General features: G+C 28.1%; 1 protein-coding gene across 1 annotated transcript; it reads left to right on the top strand.

The window, feature by feature from the left end:
* Window positions 1–2,411: 2,411 nt before the first annotated feature.
* On the top strand, window positions 2,412–15,764 carry LOC129912164 (UDP-glycosyltransferase UGT5-like). The gene is made up of 3 exons (XM_055990302.1): window positions 2,412–3,133; window positions 3,198–4,026; window positions 15,684–15,764. The coding sequence occupies exons 1-3, from the start codon at window positions 2,661–2,663 to the stop codon at window positions 15,762–15,764; spliced, it is 1,383 nt and encodes a 460-aa protein (XP_055846277.1). The 5' UTR covers window positions 2,412–2,660.
* The last annotated feature ends 8,463 nt before the right edge of the window (window positions 15,765–24,227 follow it).

Raw genomic sequence — 24,227 nt, 5'->3', positions numbered from 1 at the left:
AATATGAGAGTTCCAAAACTCTGTCTGACTCCTAAAAATGGTACATGTCTTTTAAAGTGGAAAAGTTTCTATTTTTCTGGTTTGTGTGTGTGTGTGCCTCTGTTTGTATAATACTCACTGTGTCTTTTTGTGTATTTCTTTCCATCTCGGGCTACAGTACAAACAGCAATTTCCTTCTAACTGGCAGTTAAGGGGTTTTGCATTTTGTTTTTAATTTTGTTTAAGGTATAGGACCAATACAAAAAAACTAGTAAAAATGTCAAAAATATCACTTTTTCTGATTTGTTGAATTGTTTTCATTTATATTTTTTTACAAAACTTAATAATCCAGTCAAATAAGGGTTTAACCTCGGAATGAATGTTAGTAGACATTTTTTTTGCTCAATATCTTCCTTTTGCCATTCTATAACATATCTCAAAAGTCTAGAAAAATCTCATGTCCGCTTGTCGCTATTTCAAGGTCAAATCGCGAAATGGAGATTTTCAAAATTAGCAAAAATAGGCTATGGTATTATATACACATATGATACATGATTTCAAGGTATTTTTTAATGCAAATTCCAAAAAATCTAAAATCAAGACAATCTGACGTCTCTGGAAAAAGTTATACCTGTTTTTCATCTGTCAACTCATATTATTATAACAGTTGCAAACTTACTGCCGAAAAACCCTTAAAAGTTATGGTAGATGAACCAAATTTTGCATGAAGATTTTAGAATCCATCATTATTAAAAATCAAAACAATCCATTACAAAAAATATATATACCTACGAAATAATGGTTTTTTTTATGGAGGGGAAAATTTTAGGATATGCACTAAAGAAGATTCTTGTTCATCTTAGGAATAAGTGCTAATAGGCTAATTTTTTCATTTTAATCTTTGTTTGGATATTCTTTAACTACCCTCAAAAATCTAAAAAAATCTCATGTCCGCAAGTCCTACTTTTCTTGGTTTGAAGATAAGTTGCAGATTTAAAAAAATTGAAAAACTTCACTTCAGATATTTGTGTCAGATCAACATGAATAACGTGCATTACTTTTCAAGGATGGTCAGGTTGACTTGTTTGTGAGTTTTATTGGAATAAGTGTTAAAGAATACCTTTAAATCATGTCGCTTATGTTGGTATACATATAAAAATTTAAACTTTTCTTATTAATTTTTTAAAATCTGCACCTTATTTTCAAACCAAGAAAATTAGGACTTGTGGACATGAGATGTTTTTAGATTTTTGAGGGTAGTTAAAGAATATCCAAACAAAGATTAAAATGAAAAAATTAGCCTATTAGCACTTATTCCTAAGATGAACAAGAATCTTCTTTAGTGCATATCCTAAAATTTGCCCCTCCATCAAAAAATGCCATTATTTCGTAGGTATATATATTTTTTGTAATGGATTGTTTTGATTTTTAATAATGATGGATTCTAAAATTTTCATGCAAAATTTGGTTCATCTACCATAACTTTTAAGGTTTTTTCGGCAGTAAGTTTGCAACTGTTATAATAATATGAGTTGACAGATGAAAAACAGGTATAACTTTTTCCAGAGACGTCAGATTGTCTTGATTTTAGATTTTTTGGAATTTGCATTAAAAAATACCTTGAAATCATGTATCATATGTGTATATAATACCATAGCCTTTTTTTGCTAATTTTGAAAATCTCCATTTCGCGATTTGACCTTGAAATAGCGACAAGCGGACATGAGATTTTTCTAGACTTTTGAGATATGTTATAGAATGGCAAAAGGAAGATATTGAGCAAAAAAAATTTCTACTAACATTCATTCCGAGATTTACCCCTTTTTTCTCCTTATTTGACTGTATTATAATTTATAAAATTTTTAAAAGGCTTGCTTTTCAAGTTAAACACAAAAACTAAAGAATGTAAAGGGTTTGTATGTTAAAATATATAAATGACTGGCTTTAATTTAATTTTTCAATACATTTAATAAGAATTGTAAAAAAATACCTATCAAATTTCGTTTTTAAAATTAACATCATATTTTTAAATGGTTTCGAGCTCAAAATTTTCGTTATTTTTGGATTTATTCAAAAAAACTTCCCACACAATCTACACTTTTTGACACCATCTTTCCTTATTTTCTGAGCTAATCAATAGTCCCATATATTGATTTCCCAATATTGTATGCTTTTATTGCTGATAAATAAAAATATTATTGAGTCGCTAGATTTGTATGAGCTTTTGAATTCTGTTTTATAAATTTAAGATAACAACTTCTGTTGATTAATCTTTACTCTTTCAATAGAGTCAGTTTTTCGAAAATTGATACAGGATATCTAATCAGGAAAAAAGCAAGTCGTCACTTCTTATCAGAAACCTTATTTAAGATTATGCTTAAATAAAATCAAAACATTTTATAGCCAAAGTTATAGTTTAATTTAAGGTTTCGGTGAAGTAATATCGATCTAAGTTTAATTAAAATGATCGTTAAAAATAATTTCGTGTTAATTTTCGGCCTTTTTGTAACCTTTTAGCTGTGACAGTTGAGCCAGCTAATATTCTTGGTTACTTCACGAGTAACAGTCCATCGCATCAACTTATTCACATTGCTTATGTCAAGGCTCTATGTGAACGTGGACACAATGTGACAGTTGTAACAACAACTCCCTTAAGAGATAAAAATCCCTGCTATCATCACATGCTTGTACCTGAAACTGAAGAACGAAAGCAAATTGTTGCAAAACAAAACCAAGTTATGAAGGACTCTAAAATCGAAACTACTTGGCAGTTTGTTAAATATGCTTTGCCAGGCATGATAAACTTTGGAGGTTGTCAATTGGATACATTAAAGTCGCCACAGTTCCAGGAATTGATGAATAATCATGATAATAAATTCGACCTAATTCTTTTGGGATCATTTTTTGCTGATTATCTTTTGGGTTTGGGAGAACACTTCAATTGTCCAGTAATTCTTAGTTTGCCTCAAAGATCGAATGAGTACTATGATCGTCATGTTGGCAACCCACCCGAAATTGCTTATAGGCCAACTATTGTAACAATGTCCCAAAGAAATCACACAACCTTGATGGGAAGATTTGAATATTTCTGGAGTCAGATATTATGGAAATATTTGATGTACCAAATGGACCAAACTAATTTGAAAATTTACAAGTAAGGTTCCTTCATTCAGGAAATTAATTAAATGCTCACAAAATCCTCTTTATTTTTCTTTTAGTGAAATGTTCCCAGCACCGAAATACCCTCCATTGGAAAAAGCCGCCAAAAGAGTATCGCTGCTTTTGGCCAATCATCATTTATCCGAGGGTCATATCCGTCCCGATGTTCCAGCTGTCATTTACACCGGAGGAATTCAAATTAAAGATCCATCAGATCCTTTGCCAAAGGATCTTCAAGATATTATCGATTCATCAAAACACGGTGTAATCTTCCTAAGTTTTGGTTCAAATTTGGGTAGCAAACAGTTGGGTGAAGAAATGGTTCAAAAACTCTACAACGCCATGGCGAATCTCAAACAAACTGTTTTATGGAAATGGGATGATACACCGAAGCCGGGAAATGCTCCAAACATACATTTTACAAAATGGATTCCACAAGATGATCTTCTAGCACAACCGCAAGTTAAACTTTTCATAACTCATGCTGGTAAAGGTGGTATAGCTGAAGCTCAATATCATGGTGTGCCAATGGTTGCTGTACCAATGTTTATTGATCAGCCAGGAAATGCTAAGAAAATGGTCGAAGATGGTTTTGGTGTTGAGGTTGATAAAAATACAATGACAGCTGAATCGTTCAGGGCGGCTGTTTTGGAAGTTCTTGAAAATCCAAAATATACAGAAAATGTGCAGAAATTCTCAAAACTCTATCGGGATAGACCAATGACTGCTAGAGAAACGGCTGTCTTTTGGATTGAATATGTTTTGAGGCATAAAGGAGCTTATCATATGCAAAGTCCTGCTATAGAATTGAATACTTTCCAGTATTATATGTTGGATGTTATTGGAATAATTTTTGCAGTTGCTTTCTTAGTTTTAATATCAATCACAGTTGCAGGGATATTTTTGTACCGAAAAATCTCTAGCAGATGTCTTTTAAAAGCAAAAAAAGTGAAGAAACAATAATTATTGTATTTAAACGGAGTGATTTAATTTTAAATAAATTTATTATTGTTTGATTAAACAAAAAAAAAAAAAAAAAACAATCTTTTTCATCTATGATATTTTAAGATAAGAAAATTGTATAGGAGTGCATATTTTATTTATTTTATCGGATCTTTCCATGACTCGTCAAAAATTAATGTTTAGATGAAATAGAAGATAACTATTTATTCTTATCTTGATTAATATTTTTTGTTTTAGTTCAATCGGCAAGTAGCTTCAAGATAACAAAATAATTGATTTGAAAAAAAGTGAAAAGTCATTATTGCTATGATGTCTAACTTTAAATGGGGAACACCCACAAAAAAGTGAAAAGATAATGATAGAAAATTAGGTGTTAGGCCTTGATTTTCAAAATTGAGAATTTTTAAAAAGCCACAATTTTTGCAGGGTTATTTTTAAGTGTTTTTTATTTTTAGAAATTTTAGAAAGCTTGCAAAAAATCATAAGTGAAATTGATTTACTTATGTACGAGTTCAAAATTTTAATTTTAAATAAAAAATAACTACTTTTCCAAAACAATAAAATTTTTGAATGTTGATCAGCACCACATTCTGTATAAGATAGAAAATTCAACAGTGGGATACAAGTAGATCGGGGTGGCCCTATCGCTTTTTGAAAAATTTGTTTTTCTATAGTATTATTATGTGACGTTAGAAAGTCACACCTGTTACATCTTATTTGAAGATATTCTCAGACTACATAATAGTTGTAATCAGGGTTGTGAAAAATAATAATTTTTTTTATGCATTTTTGTTTTCCATTACAAATAAAAAAAAATTTATTGCAACTGAAAAAATTTGCATTAAGAAAAACTTGTATTGCAACTGAAAAATATTTGCATTAAAAAAATGTATTGCAAGTAAAAATAAAATGCACGACTGGGGTCGCACGTACTTGCTCTTATGCTAAAAGTAACTCTAATGTTAATTTAAAGCTTTTTATTCTAGAAACACCGTTTTAAATTATGATTTACAAAAAACCAAGTATGCCATTTTATTACTTGCATAAAAAGGTATTTTTAGAAAAAATTTTTCCAAAATCGTTAGAGCCGTTTTTAAAAAAAATAATTTTTTATATATAAAAAATTTCTAACATTTTTCAAAAAAAAAGTTGGTATGCCATTTTAAAGAAATAATTAATTTACACAAAAAAAACGTAATTTCAAAATTTTTCACCAACCCGTTTTCAAAAAATTGATTTTTCAAAAAAAAAAATTTGAAATATTTTTTTAAAAATCCAAAAATGCACTTTTTGCAAATTTTCAAGTTTACCAAGTTTGAAGAAAATAACTTCACTCGTTTAGGCTGCAGCTCCAGATAGAGACAGATAGACAGAATTGCCGAATCCTTAACTTGCCCTATAGTACCAAGTAAAAAAGTTGCATTAAAAAAAATTTTAATTGCAACTAAAAATCATTTGCATTGAAAATAAAATTTGTATTACTAATAAAAATATTTTGCATTAAAAAAAATTTTCTGCATTGGAAAAAAAAAAATTCAATGCAAAATGCGTGCATTAAATATTTTTTTTTTAGCTGTCGAATTTCTTACAATTTCGGATATTTGACCATACATTAGTTTAAATATTATAGGTAAAATATCTAATATTTGATAAAAAAGCCAAAATTGTAAGAAATTCGACAAATTGAATTTTTTTTCAAAGCAGAAAAAGTTTAAGATATTAAACTTAGTGAATAGTTAAGTAAATACAGCAAAAAACATATACAAATCTGTCAAAACCCTTTCATGGAAATATCCTCCTTACTGTTATACAAAAAATATAACAATTCAATACTCACTTCTATTTTAAGCAGAGTACTTATAGCTTAAAATAGAGGATAAAACAAATGGCCACTGTGGCGTATACGTATTTTTTTTTAAATTTTTTGTATTCATTAAATGTTATTTAAATTTAGTTTTTAATAATAATTCTAAGGAAAACGCTGCAACCAATACAAATGTTTCATGCAAAATTTCAAATTTCATTTTATTATTTTCAAGTACCCAATTCTTGTTACTCTCAAAATATTCATCAAAAAAGCACAAAAATTTCAAAAAAAATAAAAATATTACAAACTGTTACCAACGAAACGAATCATTGTATGCAAAGGTACCCACTTTGTTCAAAATTGAAAATGTGCTTTCTACCAGTTACGAAATGCTTATTCAATTTTCATAGTATATCCACAATAAGGAGAGACAAAGGACAATAAGGATACCTATACAACACCATACAAAAATTCCATCCTATGTAAAATGTTTCATTTTAAACCAATTTTCAGAAATTATCCAAAAGAAACAACAATGATAACGATATAAATAGCTTTTCTCGCTCTGTTGGTGCGATTTACTCAAAATTACACATGAAAATTCCTTTAGCATTCTCACAAAAATAGAATGCTAAATAGAGAAAATAAAGTCATAACATCAAGGCACACAAACAGTGTGTACGGGCATTATGCGATGTTTGCCAAATTTGACTTCTGGTGCTCTTTCTCTCTCTCTGTCAGGCCATCAAAAATGAATTGAAATCGGCTGTCATAGATACAAGGACGAGTGTATTTGCTAAATTGTGTCTTGTATGTTCCTCCATAAGTGAAGGTATGTGATATGAAATCAAAATCCTGGAAGAGGACCGAAATATTCGTTACCAGGAAACCGACATTACTTCAACTTGGATTAATATTTTTAATCCAATTTTTCTTCTGGTGAAAATTCAAATAGGTAAGGTTTCTAAGAAACAAAAATTCGATCTCGGTTAGTAATGAGAATGACCTTTGAGCATATTAAAGACGAATCCTTTTTTTTCTTTTTAATCAAAAATTTCCACAGAAAAAACTGAAGAAAAAAAACTTTCCTGTCAAGGAATATAACAGTTTGTTGACCCACAACCCTGGAAATACACATTTATGTATTTTGACGTAAATCCCACGAAAAGGACTTAAAAAGCAACATAAGCATGACATATTGTCCAGCTAAAGTAGCACATGTCTGACACCGATATAATTTGTCTTCTTTAACGTTCTGACACCCAAAAACTAAACTATAAACGAAACTGTAAACTAGTTTCTCTAAAAGTATAGAATGACGACGTCAAAATGATAGTGGAAATGATTTATACGACTGCAGACGACAAAAAGGATATACACCAAAAAAAAAAAATAACACACTTCAAAAATAGTACCAACAAAAACGAGAAGGACACGACCACGACATCATCAGGACACTAGTGAAAAATAATAATTTTTCCCTCTAAGATTGCCATGATATAGAAAGTGCTTTGCTGTACTGAAAAACTATACGAGTATTTATGACGACTTGCTTAAATACAATCAAGTTAAAATGATACGAAATATGTAGATTTTCGTCATTGGTAAAACTTGGTTATATGAAAAGCAAATAAATTATTCGTTTTGTATTTTCTTTTTCAAATTAAATTTTAAAGTGAAAAGTCATTCGACAACGTTATCCTTTTTTTGTTTTAACTCAAAAATGAAATTAGGTTAGCCAATTAAAAAAGGATTCTGCTAATTATAACTCCTTCTCTTTGCCAATTTATGAAAGTTAACAAAACGCCCCGGAGGCCTTTAATTTCCAATAAAAAGCATTTTGATGATTGCACGAATCAATTTCACACACAAATTTCCTCTACCATCATCATCCTTTTTTGTAGATAGGATGATTTGAAAAAGAGTTTTATTTGAATTATTTCAATCAGGTTCTATTCATTGGATTTTGTATCACACAAAAAGGATAGCAAAGGATATTTTATTTTATAATGAATGAAAAAGCGCGTCTGTGCAATTAGCAATTGATTGTGATTGCAGACAAAATAAAATTTGTAATAACACCTTGTTTCTGAATGATTGGTAATATATTGGAATGATTCGTATGGACAAATGGTAGAAATGTATTACGAAATAATTAGATTAGAAGTGAAGCATAGTTAAATTCAATTTGTTTAAATATACAACCGAAACATAAATAAATGAAAGTCGTATTTTAGATTTAACGCAGTTTGAGAAGATGTTATTTAATTAGTTTAATTTAATTGTTTTTCAATTTATTTCAAACTGACAATAATACTTTTCCACATTAAAAAAAAAAAAAAAAAAAATAAATTACACTCCAGCTGAAGTTTCGATCACGCCCAAGGTTTGTGAGTTTATTATTTAATTTATTATCCACATTTTTCACCCTTCTATATCATTATCGTGGCTTTTTTGCGATCGTAGTTGTTGCAAAAAAATTTAGGTAGTCATTCAGAATCCATTCAGGTTTGCTTGTATAATTAAACTTTTCTTCTGAGACCTTGCTTTGAGCAAGCAATAGAACCAGAAATAATTAAAAATTAGAAATTAGCTTGCCTTCCAGTTTTCAGTGGTCATTTTTTCTATAACAAGGAAAAAAATCCAAGTTTCAACTTTTGTCTTGCATTACCCATTTTGTCCATTTTATTAGTCATTTTAGTATTTTTACAGGTAATTTCAAAGTAAAATACAATTGTAGTGAAATCCCATGGACTGTCAGAATGGGTATCCTATCCACCCATCCACAACCTAGAAAATTTTTGCTTACTTGTTTTCTTACAACAGTAACACTTACAGCTAAAAACTATATTTTCGAAGCCAGAATATCAAAAAAAAAAAAGAAGGTCTTACATTCAATATATAGAAAAAACTTAATAAAAAAATACGTATACACCAAAGTGAACAATTTCAAAAACTTAAATAATTATCAATTTATATTTTTACAAATAAATAAAAAATTCTATTTTGCGATAAATTTTCTGTCAATTTTTTACATAAACTAAATTTTTGAAAACCCTTTATTAACATATATTCCAAAACGATAAGAAACTTGAAAAAGACACTGTTTGTATAAAATTGATGATCGCGACCATAATCATAATCTGAAAAAAAATCGGGTCCAGTCTAGTGTGCATATATGTACCTTACTGGCTTTTAGACTTTGGACAGTAAAAAATTGAAAAATGCTATTATATTACTTTCAAATGCAATGATTTTATTCGTTTTTTTTTTTATCATGTTCTAAACATTTTTTGTACTAATTTACATTCGTTTTCTTAAATTTTTATAAGATTTGATAAAAGACTTTCATCATCCGAAATTTAAATAAAAAAAATATATACCCATTTGCACGACTATTAATTTTATATGAACAGTTAATACCTTCAGTGTACCAAATTTCATGATTTTTCTTCCAGAAATCAATTAATGAATTCAAAAAAGTACCAAAGGCACCACTGCGCGTCCGTACAGTGGAGCCTTTAGTGGTGTTCATCTGAACACATTTCCTTTGCCTAAACGGGTTTACGGATTGTTCTATTTACAAATTTGGTACAGAAATAATTTTATAGTTCAAATTCTCAATTACATCGATCTCCCATTATAACAATTTAGAGTTAATGTATTTTACTCATAAGCGGTTCGAGGAATCTGATCAAAACAATTCAATTGTAAGTTTTTTAGATAAAACATAAAAAAGTAAAGATTTTGACCAAATTTTTTTGTTATGGTTTTTAAAAATTTTATTAAAAAAAAATAAACAATTTTTATAAATCGTTATTTACATTGATTTTTTAATTTAATTAATAAAATGATTATTTCATAATGGCATACTAATTTCATAAATTTTTTTTATTTTATTTTTAAATAAAATTAAATACATACCTAAAAAAAAAATTGTTTGGACCTCACCATTTTTGTAGTTTCAAACCGAAAACAAAAATTAAACGTTAAAGCACTTTAATCTCTTTATCACATTTTTTGGAAATGCTTTGATATATTTCCAAACAAAGCTATAATGTCTGTTTTGTGTATTTTGAAACTAATAAAGTTCATTAATCTCCTAGTTAAACTAAATATAGTCACTTTAAATTATGTAAAAGCAATGAACTTTTAGCTAAACGCCCATTGCTGCTGCATGTTGTTTCACACAATCGATAAACAAAACTCATAACATAACATAACTTCTCGTGCCAATGTCCTGTGAATATTGTTATCAAGACCACTCATTCATTCTCTCTATACAATATTACATCTATGCAATGTTTGTATGTATGTTTTACAATTTTCTATATCAACATACATATCCTATACAAATGCACCAAGTATAGGATGGATACTCTAAACTCCAAAAACCTCTCGTAATATTAAATTGGAATGACTGAAAGGGTTTAAGGGAAAAGACAAAATCCATGTTCCTATACCTAAACATTTGGCATCGATTTTTGCAGCAGTGTTCGACCAAATGTTGCAATGGTTAGAAATTATTTAAGGTACCTCTACAAGCTATACAACATAAATATAAACAAATATCTCTACTCCTACGTTATAGAGGAGGCTTCATTTTCGTGTTATCAAATTTTTGGCAATAGCTTTATATAGAAATGCAAAAATAGATAGAAAAAAAAATATAAATTAAATTGGAACAAGAAAGCCTCAGACTAACATGAACACATTGATTTTATTTGCATATGGATGAAAGACAGAAAAAAAATATTAAATTCTACTGCTAGAGGTTATAAAAAAAAGAATGCAATATATTTTTTAAAACACAGTTTTAAATAGGTTGCAAAACAGTTTCAAATCAACTGCAAATTTTTATTGCATTGAAATTTATATTAAAATAAATTGAGAGATGTGTAGGTATTTTCGTACCAAAAGCAAACAAATTTCAAATTGATTAAAAAACTAGTTTCAAACCGGTTGCAAATCAGTTTTTAATTCCATTATACGGATTATATAAGATTCAATTAAATATTCAATGGAAACTATTTTCAAAACCACTGTAAATAAAATGACCCTGAAAGTAGCAGACAACAGACAAAAAAAATCTTTGGCAGCGGATATCTAAGAAACAAGAATAAAAAATGGATTTCTGTAAATGGCGATTTGTTGTAATTTGGATTTTGAATATGTGCCATTTTTTATTTTTTTTTATTTCGGTAATGTGTAAAATTTTACAGTAAAAATAAAACTTTGGCAAGCTCTCCTGGGCTAAGGAATGGACATTATTTAATGAAATTGAAACAGTATACTTACTTCTCAAAACTCTAAATGTGCTATTTTTTAGTTTTTCGATTTTTTGTTAGATCATTTGGCAGCTCATAACTTCCTCAAAAATGACTATTTTTGAGTAAATAAAAAATATACATAAAGTATTTTGAATAATCTACATGTGCTATTTTTTAGATTTTTAAATTTTGTAATGGGTGATTTTAAATTTCAAAAAAACTAATTTTTAAAAGTTTGGCCGCGGATATAAAAGCCAATATTACTTAAACATGTTTGAAAAAAATTTGCATGTATTTGTTTTTTCAAAACCTACATGTGCTATTTTTTAGATTTTCAAATTTTGAATTTTTTAATTTTAAATTAAAAAAAAAAACTTAATTTTAAAAATATTATTAAAAAAAAAAAAAAACAAAAATATACTAATCCAGTCAAATAAGAGTTTAACCTCGGAATGAATGCTAATAGAAATTTTTTTGTTCAATACCTTCGGTTTGGCATTCTATAACATACCTCAAAAGTCTAGAATAATCTCATGTCCGCAAGTCGCGATTTTGAAGGTCGAAGCGCGAATCGAGATTTTCAAAATTAGCAATAATAGACAATGGTATATATGTGCCCTTAATTATGAAAGTGGACTAAGTCACTCCTAAAAATGGCCTCAAATCTAGCCTTAAAATAATTATTATTTAAGGGGTAAAGTTTATTTGAAAGCGAAATTGCAGTTAATAAACTTCTTTATTGCTGCTCCAGTGATTTCATAAAAGAAATATAATTAAATCGTTATAAGAAAATTATTATGTAAGTTTTGCTTTAAACAATGCAAAAAGTGACTTAGTCCACTTTCATAATCATGGGCACATATAATAATACACATATGATATATGAGTTCGAGGTATTTTTTAATGCTGATTCCAACAAAACCCACAAACAAATCAATCTGACCATCCCTGAAAAGTAAAGTACCTTATTTACTTGTGTCAGAAGTATCTGAAGTGTTGTTTTTCAATTTTTCAAAATCTTCACCTTATCTTCAAACCAGGAAAATTAGGACTTGCGGACATGAGATTTTTTAGACTTTTGACATAAGTTATAGAATATCCAAACAAACATAGAAACCAAAAAATTAGCCTATTAGCACTAATTCCAAGATTGTACCAGGATGTTTTTAGTGCATATCCCAAAATTTCCCCCTTTTTTTAAAAATTTAAAATTAAAAAATTCAAAATTTGAAAATCTAAAAAATAGCACATGTAGGTTTTGAAAAAACAAATACATGCAAATTTTTTTCAAACATGTTTAAGTAATATTGGCTTTTATATCCGCGGCCAAACTTTTAAAAATAAGTTTTTTTAAAAATTTAAAATTAAAAAATTCAAAATTTGAAAATCTAAAAAATAGCACATGTAGGTTTTGAAAAAACAAATACATGAAATTTTTTTCAAACATGTTTAAGTAATATTGGCTTTTATATCCGCGGCCAAACTTTTAAAAATTAGTTTTTTTGAAATTTAAAATCACCCATTACAAAATTTAAAAATCTAAAAAATAGCACATGTAGATTATTCAAAATACTTTATGTATATTTTTTATTTACTCAAAAATAGTCATTTTTGAGGAAGTTATGAGCTGCCAAATGATCTAAGCAAAAAATCGAAAAACTAAAAAATAGCACATTTAGAGTTTTGAGAAGTAAGTATACTGTTTCAATTTCATTAAATAATGTCCATTCGTTAGCCCAGGAGAGCTTGCCAAAGTTTTATTTTTACTGTAAAATTTTACACATTACCGAAATAAAAAAAAATAAAAAATGGCACATATTCAAAATCCAAATTACAACAAATCGCCATTTACAGAAATCCATTTTTAATTCTTATTTCTTAGATATCCGCTGCCAAAGATTTTTTTTGTCTGTTGTCTGCTACTTTCAGGGTCATTAAATAAAATGCACGACTGGGTCGCACGAACTTGCTCTTAGAGTTAAAGTTGCTTAAAGTTTTAAGATTTTTTATATAGAAATTTGGAAAAAAAATAAAATTCGTTTTTTAAAAAAATAAAATAAAATCTGATCTCAAATTGCCCTCCAAAACAAGTATGCAGTTTTGATTCATATATTAAGATGCATTTTTAGAAAAAAAAAATTTAAAATCATTAGAGCCGTTTTTTAAAAAACTAATTTTTTATAAATAATTTTTTGGAAAAAAAGTTTTAAAATAAAATTGGTAAGCCATTTTGTAGAAATCACTAATCAACATCTAAAAACAAAATTTCAAAAAAATACAATGTCTCGTTTTGGAAAATTTGATTTTTCAAATTTTTTTTAAAAATCCAAAAATTATTTTTTTGGAAATTTTATTTTTGGTTTATATTTAAATAATATAATTGCTTCTTCACAAAAAGTTTCGTTGAAATCGAATAATCAGTTTCGGAGATAATCAGATTTGAAAAAAAAAACGGTTCTATGGCAGGTACCGTTAATAATGATTTTCAAAAAAAAAATTTTTCATAACAAGATAGACCTTAGTTTAAAACTGATATTTGAATTTTTTAAACAAAATCGTTGTGGCCGTTTTCGAGATATTTCAATTTTACTAAAATCAGTATATGACAAGTACCGTTATTTTTGGTCCAAAAAAATTAATTCCGAAAATTCCTCTGGAGAATCGCCAAATAACGCTACATACCAAGTTTGAAGTCAATCGGTCCATTCGTTTAGGCTGTAGGTCCTTATACAAACAGACAGACAGACAGACGGACTTCTGGGACCCACTTTTTTTGCATTCTCTACCATTGTAATGTCATGGAAAAATGTTATCTCAACTTTTTTTTTTGTACGAATGCATAACTTGATATACAGTACCTATATCGCAAGTAAACAAGTAAAAATTTAGAACCAATTGTGAGTTAGTTTCAAATTGGTTACAAGCTAATAAATATTGCATTTTCTTAATAGATTAAAGCTTTTGGTAAAGATTTTTTTTTCTTCTATCATTATATTAATTTTTTCTACCAAAAATTTGTAATAATTCAGCAGTGAGTACCTAAAAATGAATAAGAACTAGAACGGATGTGTTACGAGGAAACTTTTTCTCGTGTTTTTTTTTTTTTTTTTCCTTCATTAAGGTATCGTATGTATGTATAACAATTGCGTTTGTTTAAAACAAAATTGCCATTGAAAGTTATCCCCGAAAGTTTGTTTTGTTTTACTCCACTTTTTTGCCGGATATATAAAAAAGTAATATCTACCCTATATCGTATACGATATAGTTTTCATTGAAAAAAGAAAAGAAAAACTTCTCTTCTCTCATTCCGGATCTGAATTGTAATTTCATGGAAAATGGCGCAAAAAAATATATTTCCGCTCTTCTTTTTTTGTTTTGTTTGCTTCATGATGAAACTTTCTTATGTTTTTTTTTTGTAAAATTCAAAAAAAAAAAAAAAACTAAAAGTTGAATAATAAAAGTGAAGCCAACATAAACTTTTTGAACATAGAAACTATAGATATTTCAATTTTAAAATTTTGTGTGTGATGTATTTGTGTGCGTTTTTGTTCTATTATTATATTGGAAGGCTTCATAGCAACTCTTAAATAATGATGATGATTATTTAAGCGATGTTCTTGATGGATGCATTCGTTTATTACTAACCATTTGAGATGAGGGTTTGTGATACCCGATGAGATATTGTACAAAATAAAGATTCTAGGAAGAGAATATGTTGAGTTTTCCCTAGACTCTGACTTTTATTGTTTCATTTTCATAAAAAGTAGGTACTGATTAGTAGGTAAACGAAAAACAGATATTTTGTATCTTCATCCAAAATTCTTTTAACTTTAAGAAATTCTTTGAAAAAATTATTATTGTTAGGTAACTCCTTCCCAATTTTCACAAGTCACATTTGGATTTTTCTAAGAAATATTATAATTTTTTATCCTCAGACAGACAAATTGTTGTTCTCATTTACATAAGAAACTGTTTGGTTTAATTCTCACATTGACTTGTCGGTAATCGCAAGTGTCAAAGATAACTGTCAAACTAATTTGCAATTCAAATTATTTACGCGTCACAATTCAAGATTTTGTGTGTTTAGATATTTCCTTTCTTTTTTTTGTCTTTTCTGTTCAATCTTTTGTCACCAAAAAAGATGAGACAATTTGAAAAAAAAAATATCAACTCATTCCTTGTTCTTTAACAAGTGACAGTTGTTGGGTTTACTCTTAGATTTGTCAAGATGTCACCACTTGAAGTTGTTAGAAAGGTAACTCTGTCGTGATTGTTATTTTTATACGAACAATGATGAGAGTGAGAATCACTTTTTTTTTCCCAGACTACTGTTGTCTGATGTTTTTGTCATAGTAATCGGTTGACTTTCGACATGAATTCTTGTCAAATAAACGATTTAACTTTTTACAGAATAAATTTTCGGTTCATTTTTATATTAAAGAAAAAAAGAGAATTGCAAAATTTAATGCTAAAATATAAAATTGTTTTTTTTTTTTTTCTTTCAGAATGTTGAAGGACTTATGTTCTTCCAATGCATTTTCTCATGTTTGCCATTGATACCTGCTCTAGATTGTCCAGCCCTTTAAAAATCTTTATTTTTGACTTGATAACGTCTTATATAAATCGATGAACCATGGCAGCCACCACAAAAAATTGACGCCATTTTCTCCCGTTCCACTCTCGCACTTTCGAAGTGCGGCAAAAATTTCAATTAAAAATTAAAAATAAACTATTAGAGATACAAAAATCTTCTATAGCTTATTTGAAAGATAATAACCTTAAAAAATTCCATCTTTTAATAGGGTAAATGGGGGCAAAACAAAATTTCAAAAAATTGGCTATTTTTTAAACGTGAAAATGTAAAAAGTTGAATTTTTTTTTAATCAATAGATAAATTTATTACAAAACTGACAATGGTATTGAAAAAATTCTAAAAAATTTCAAAACCAAGTAATGAATGGTTTTCTAAAACTAAAACATGAAGTAGACCTTTGACGAAGTAGTGATTATAGTTAGGAGACATTTTTTTTTGACAATTTGAAAAATGTCATTCGAAAGATAATAAAAAAAAAGTTAGAGGTCTAATACGGATTTCTTTAAGTCTCTGCGTTTCGAAATATGAATTTTTGAAAAACACCTACTTATTTTGGAATATTTTTGGGTGAGTTTTTATTTTTTTAAATTTTTCGTAGTGTTCAAAAAATCTCAAACTTATAGAACATGTAATCTATGACTGTGCGCATACATGTGCATTCGACCGAATAACGGGAAAGTCAAGTTTTTTTGTCCCAAGTTTTTTGACCGTTTTTAAGCGTTTTTTATTTTTGTCTTTTTTTATTCAAAAAAAAAAAAAATAACTGAAATTTATAGTGTAGATAGATAATAGAAAAGACTATATCTGTGCAAAATTTCAATCAATTTTGTGTTCACAATTTTGAGATAACGGTTAACTAAAGTTCTATTTCTTAACAGATAATATCTTTTGATCTAGAGCAGATACATATTTGATTGAAGTTTATTGAACATCCTGATAATATTACCTTTCATTTGATATATCACACATAACTGAACATTTACTACAAGCTACACAATGTTAAATTAAAAAACTTGCGAAATACCTCAAAACACCTGTGGAGATCTGTTGATCATGAACAGCGACCAGTGTGGGAAGTAACGTAATCTCAGTTTGGAGTTTCGACATGGTTGGCTTTAAAAAATTCTTACTTTTTTTTGTAGGCATCGTAGAAATATGATTGAAACGTCATATGAAAGGTGGAATAAAGAGCTTTCACATGATATAGGTTGTCATTGAAAAAAATTGATTCAATAGCGTGAGAAGATAAAATTATATGTTTTTTGCCTTTTTTGATAAAAATTGATCGAGTTCAAAAAATTCTAGCTCTTTTTGTAGATGTCTATTAGACATGATGTATATATATATATATTTTGAGCTGTAGCAATAAGCTTTTAGGTGGTATACAATTTATTATAGGTTGTTATATCAAAACAATGAATTTTTAGATGATGGAAATGATTTTTTCACATTTTTCATAAGAAATGATTGTTTTTAATAAATTATTTTAATACTTTTTGCGCATTGTAAAAATTTAAAAATGGTTTTATTCTTTAGAAAAAATACTTGGCTTTCAAATGGCATACTCTTTTTTGTAAGCTTTGAAAATAAAAAAAATAATATAATGAGAAAATAAAAAAGGTATTTTTTTTTTAGCTTTTTCTTGTAAATTATATGATTGTTTGAAATAAATAAACGCTTCAATTGACTCATTTTAAACAAAAGCACACAACCTGTTTTCTTACTACGTTATCACGTAAAATCATCATCCGTAAACCGGCTTTACAGACAACCTCTTCTTTTTTTTTTATTTAAGAAAGGTTAAGGGCGAAATTCAGAGTCGTCACTCAAGTTAAATTTTTTCTCAAGCACAAGTCTAAAATGAGTTTTCTGAGTGTTTGCTCACGCATTTAATTCAAAATCGTCAGTTGGTATTCATAAGGTAAGATAAAAGAAATCTTTAGGTTTTCTTAACGTAACGAGTAGCTTAAGTCAAACGCCAAGCAAATGTTCACTTGAGTAAAATTTTTACTTGAGTAACGACTCTGAATTCCGCTCTTAAAAATGATAAATATTTTTTATCAACTTATGCAATTAAAAAAAACTTATGGAACCTATAATTAATTGTATATCATCTGAAAGCTTATTATTTCACCTTTAAAAATAAGCATCAACCATATCTGTACAACACCTACAAAAAAGTTACAATTTTTTAAAGACCAATATGTCAAAAATTAAACTAAGATTACGATACTTCCCTCAGTGGTGGCTCCCACAGGTGTTGTTCTTGATTCAATGCAATAGCTTAAAAAACGAATGTACACTATGGCGTATACGTAATTTATTGTTTGATAATTCAAATAATTACGCTTAAGATTAATTTATTGTACTTTCTCAAAGACAACTTAAAAGATCGGAAACTGTCAATATTCTGCAATGTTGTGTAAAAAAATTCTATTTAATCATTTCTGGGGCTATTTGCCGTATTCAAATTCATTCAATATAGTGTGTATAAATTTTACAAAGGGTTAATATCTAAAACAAGAATTACAGTCTATAGTGCCAATTAAAAAAAAAAGAAATAAAGCCAATAATGATAGGTTTGTATTTAAACAATGTGTGAATATTTGCACATGCTTGATTCGTTTTGACCGCAAAAGTTATTGCAAATTATAGTAAAAAAAAAAAAAAAAATAGGGTTGCAACCCTTATCGTTATCTATTCCCAACTGTTTGTTTCACAGTTTCACGATAGTAATCAAATCTCACGTATAAATATATAAAAACCATCATTAAATTGCAATTTGCATTTTAAATTATCGCCAGGAGTCTTAATACTCAAAACCTATTATTAGAACCATTTAATTCCATCAAATGCTATAAAATGACTTGCAATAGGCTACATTTTTCTTCATAATTTCTGAAGGATGTTAAATTTTCTCACAGAGTCATAAGATATGTAACACTATTTGGTCCTTGTCTCAAAAGGGACGACGACCAACTACAGGCTCAACGATCCCACTATAATAATTTAAGCTTGTTATTAATTTACATTCTCAGTGGGGATCAAATTCTGTTGTAATCTCAAATGATAAATTAACTAGAAGTGTCCCTTATATATACCTACACTCGAGATATAATTTTGATGATTTACTCCCACGGCTGAATGCTATTGTATAATGTATATCTTACACTCTGAACACTTACACAGGACACACAATCTATATATGGTCTGGTCATGGCAATTACTCTTCGTGAATCTAAAATTGTATTTACCATTTAAGGATATGGGTACTATAGTACACCCTGAAATATGCTTCGCATTTCAAGTTTAAAATGCATTTTCACCTAAAAGGCAAGGCATATAACCAGGGACAAAGAGCATCAGGTTACTCTCGAGTCTTGAGTAAATGTGTCCACACAAAATGTTCAAAGATAGTCTGCACGTTTAGGATATAAATTTTCTTGAGACTTGCTTGCTTGCTGTGATGTGTATATATAAGCCTTTTGTTATCCTTTAAATGTTGAACACTTTTCCAAAGGAATTTTCACTCTCTCTGTGCTTTACCACATTAGATTCGTTTTAGTTATTTATTAGTTTATCAGATATGAATAGAAACTATTTTACATATTTGCATCGTCTTTTTCGTCCTTGTCGGGATGTGGACATTTTTGGTGTTTTGTTAAATTGAAATAAAATATGTGAAGTTTTGCAAATGTTATCTGAGAAGCACCTAAAGTTCAAATATTTTTTGGATGAGGACTAGTAACGAGTTGGAATGACAAAAAGTGCAATCAGAAATATTTTTAACTCATTTTCTCGTATTCTTTTAGCCTATTCAATCCCTAAAAACTAAAAAAAATCATGTATGCAAGTCAAACGTGGTAGAAATGAAACCTTAAAAAATCATTTTTATTGAAAAAAATCAAAAAAATCAAACTATTTTTTCTTCCATCAGCTTTAATTTCATTTTTTATATAGCAATCTATAATAAATTTTATATCATATGAAAGCTTATTGTTTTAATAATATTCCTTATTGTTTTAGTTCAATACATTCACCTTAATCATGTCTGTACGACATCTACAAAAAGAGTTGACTTGAAATTTTTTGAATGCAATCAATTTTCATAAAAAAAGTTGAAAAAAAAACAATCCTTTTTTCTTCCATTCCATTTTTTTATAATACAACTTACAATGAATTTTATATCATCAAAAACCTTGTTATTTTAGCTGCAATTATTCACATAAACAAACTACATTTTTTTTAAAGCTAACCATATTGAAATTTCAAACTGAGATAACGGTACTTCCTAGACGATGATGGTTGGTCATCGGCAGCAGATTTTTTGAACACTCAAAAATGTTCTTCAAAATAAGAAAAAACACTACTTAAAAATTAGTGTTTTTCAAAAATTAAAAAAAACGCAACGAATTAAAAAAAAAAAACCGTAAAAGACACCTGATTTTTTTTGACGTGATAACGTCTTATAAATCGATGAACCATGGCAGCCACCACAAAAAAGTGACGCCATTTTCTAACGTTACACTCTAGCACTTTCGCAGTGCGGCAAAAAATTTAAATTGAAAATTAAAAACAAACTATTAGAGATATAAAAATCTCCTAAAGCTTATTTGAAAGATAATAATCTAAAGCCTAATCCAAATGAAGGATTTTTTAAAATTCTGTCATTTACTAGGGTAAACAGGGGTAAAACGGAAAGATGAAATTTCGGCTAAAATCTAAACGCGTTATCGTAGAGAGTTGATTTTTTTGTTATAGATAGAGGAGACTGATTTAAGGATAACTGCATTTAAGAAAAAATTCTAAAAAATTCTGGAACTCCGCTATAACGTTTTGTTTGAACGTTGATCAGGTGTTGTGGGTATGACAAAATGTTGATTATGGGTAGGGGAAATTTTTTTTGACAATTCTAAAGATGAAAGGTGAAATATGAAGGAAAAAAAAAATTAGGAGTCTCATACGGATTTTTTTCCAACACTCTGCGTTTCGAAATATGAATTTTTGAAAAAAACCTACTTTTTTAGGGGTATTTTTGGGTAGTTTTTGATAATTAGCTTTTTTTTTGGAGCGTTCAAAAAATCTCAAGTTATATGGGACATGTAGGGCTGATAAATGCGCATACATAAATGGAATCGTTAAAAGAGTTTTGACTGAATACGGAGAAAAATAAGTCTTTAAAAAACAGATTTTTTGGCCGTTTTTAACCGATTTTCATCGTTTTTTATCTTTACCTTTTTTCTTTAATAGATAGAGGAATAATATATATGGAGTAATTAAAGACCATGACTACGACTATATGTGTGCGAAATTTCAATCATTTTCGTAAACACAATTTTGAGATAACGGTAAAATAAAATTTTAGAATTCAACAGGTTATAACTTTTTACCAAGAGCAGATAGAAATTTGATTAAACATTAATGAGCATTCTGATACAATTACCTTTCATTTGGTATATCACACATAACGCTAGACTAACTACAAGCCACACAATGTTAAATCAAGAAACTTGCGAAAAACATCAAACCACACAGAGAAAAATATGACCCGCTAAAAACTAACAGATTGCCATATTGTTTTACCGTCCACACATTTCATAAGGAAATCTTATTAAAATCAACGATTAATAAGGTTTTTTTAAGGAGATTTCTTATTATTTTTATAGAGAAAATCTTATTAAAATTTGACTGAAAAGTTGATTTTTTTTTTGCAAGTTAGCACTAGAACAAAAATCGCGATCAATATTTTCATGGCAGGTTGGTTCAGGTGGTAAGGTGTGCGACTCATGATTTGAAGTCTTCAGTTCAATTCCCAGCCTGGTCATCGTTTTTTTTATTTTTTGCAGATTTTAAAACAATAAATAAAACCCGATTGTTTTAATAAGGTTTTCTTCTTGGATGAAAACCATAGAGAAATCTTATTGTTTTTGTTCTATTTTATGTGGTCTATTTTTCTCTGTGCACCAGTGGAGATCTGTTGCGCCATGAACAGCCACCAGTGTGGGAAGTACCGTAATCTCAGTCTGGAAATTCGACATGGTTGACTTTAAAAAAATTCTAACTTCTCTTGTAGGCATCTTTGAAATGAGATTGATACGTCATTTGAAAGGTGAAACAATAAGCTTTCACATGGTATAAAATTTTTTATAGGTTGTTAGGGAAAAAATTCATTTAATAGCATGAGAACATAAAAATAAATGTTTTTTTGCTTTTTTTGATGAAATTTCATCGAGTTTAAAAAATTCTAGCTCTTTTTGTTGATGTCTCATAGACTTGATCTATATATATATTTTAAGCTAAGACAATAAGCTTTCAGATAGTGTAAAAATTTGTATAGATTGTTAAAAAAGAAATGGATTTAATAGCGTGAGAAGATAAATTTACATGTTTTCTTTGCTTTTTTTTGATGAAAATGATTGTTTTAAATAAATTATTTTTATACTTTTTGCTCATTATAAAAATTTAAAAATGATTTTATTATTTAGAAGAAATATTTAGCTTTTTAATGGTATAATTTTTTTTGTGAGCTTTTAAAATAAAAAATTAATATAATGAGAAAAGAAAAAAGGTATTTTTTTTAGCTTTTTCTTGTAAATTATGATTGTTTGAAATAAATAAACGCTTCAAATGGCTCATTTTAAAAGCACACAACCTGTTTTCTTACGACGTTATCACGTTAAATCATCGTCCGTAAAAAGGCTTTACCTACAGACAACCTCTTTTTCATTAACTTATCAAATTATCATTTTTCAAAAACATTTCATGACTTGGTTTCGAAATTTTTTAGAATTTTTTTAATACCGTTTGGTAACCTAACAATATAATTATTTATAGATTTAAAAAAAAATTCAACTTTCTACGACTAACCGTATAGAAAATAGCCATTATTTTGTTATGTAGTTTAACCCCTATTTACCCTATTAAATTTTTGAATTTCAAAAAATCCCTTTTTTGTAATCACTTTCATGTTTATACCAAACAAATAAGATATCAACGATTCTTACATAATATCGGTTATAGTTTATGCTGTGCGTTGATTATAAATCGCTAATTTTCACTGTCGTTTTTTCGTTTCATCATGTTTCAAATCACTACGATACTTATTTTTGTCAATTTTGTTTCACAAGATTTTATATAGAAAAATCAATATAATAGAACAAGAAATATATCCCACTTCTGAAATCTGTTACTTTTGAACAACTTATTTGTTGAAACTTGTTCCATGCAAACAAATTCGAAAAATTCAAAGAAATATATTTTTTTCTTTTTTTACCTTTTTTATTCTTAAAACAAAAAAATTCAAACAAAAATTTTGAGTCAATTAAGGAAACGAATACAAAAAAAAATCAATTTTAACGATACAATAAAATTTTTCTTTGATTTCTTCTTTCATTGTCTCTTCAAACAATTCCTTCAAACGGAATTGTAAAAAGTCAAAATGAAACTAATACATGCGACTGCCTTTTCCATTTATCTGCCAAAATGTTCAAAGTTTTCCAATAAAATCGCCTCCAATATCTACCTCTACTCTGTCTGAAGTTTGAAATACATTTTTCGCTCCTACCCCAGAGCTACAAATTTTTAATTGATATCTTTTCCAAGGAAAACGATGAAAAAAAATAAATTCCATCTCTCACTCCAGTTGATTGAAAAAAAAAAATATATGTATGTATAAAAAAAAAGAAAAAAATAAATGCCCATAAAAGAAAATGAAATTTAATTATTGTTTGGGCATTTTCAGTTTAAAAATCCTCGCCCCAATTTTTTTTTTTTATTTGTGTTTTTGTGAAATTTCCTTTTCGTGTCTATAACGAAAAAAGGGCGTCATAATTTAATTTAAAAGTTTATGTTTCTTAGTTTGCTTTACTTTTAACTTTTCAAGATGACATGAAAAGCAACGATGGCAAGGAAACGACGACGAAGACGACGAAAGACGATGACGATAGCAACGCACCAATTTCAAAAAGTGTCGCTTGTAATTTTCAAATTTTAATGAGAATTTTCTTTTAGTATTTTTTTTTTATTTTTCTTATTTTTTAATGCTTTTCTATTTCTAGGTTTTTTTTTTAAGAAAAAAAAAAACTTTAAGAGAAATTTCTTTTCATCCCTATACATATAATAATTTCCAACTGATGTGTTTGATCCTATTAGAGGGGGTCTACATAGAAGAATGCTGATGAAGAATATCAGAAAATGCTTGAAGTAACAAAATACATAAAACAACTTCGACATTCAATTAGGTACCATGGATACACGTTAAAGTTATGGAAGGAGGAGTGTTAATTACAATTTTTTTGGGTTCTATGATGAAGTCCAGAGAAATTGTAAAGCGTTAACACGAATTCAGCTTATAAAAAAACGAAGAGAATTCAGTGAAGTGTTTTTTAGAAAAATACTCATTTTTCGCACTTTGTTCTTATTAATTTGCTAAAAATATAAGGAAATTTGTCGTAGA

The sequence above is a fragment of the Episyrphus balteatus genome, chromosome 1 (assembly GCF_945859705.1).
Source record: "Episyrphus balteatus chromosome 1, idEpiBalt1.1, whole genome shotgun sequence".
NCBI classification, from domain to species: Eukaryota; Metazoa; Arthropoda; class Insecta; order Diptera; family Syrphidae; genus Episyrphus; species Episyrphus balteatus.
Note: the sequence above shows the minus strand (reverse complement) of the source record. Positions and strands in the feature narration are given on the sequence as shown.

Coding starts and splice junctions, on each gene's coding strand:
- LOC129912164 (XM_055990302.1), top strand. CDS start 2,661: ATGCTTGTACCTGAAACTGAAGAACGAAAGCAAATTGTTGCAAAACAA. Junction 3,134..3,197: donor ACTAATTTGAAAATTTACAA/GTAAGGTTCCTT, acceptor TTTTTCTTTTAG/TGAAATGTTCCCAGCACCGA. Junction 4,027..15,683: donor TAGTTTTAATATCAATCACA/GTTGCAGGGATA, acceptor TTTTTCTTTCAG/AATGTTGAAGGACTTATGTT.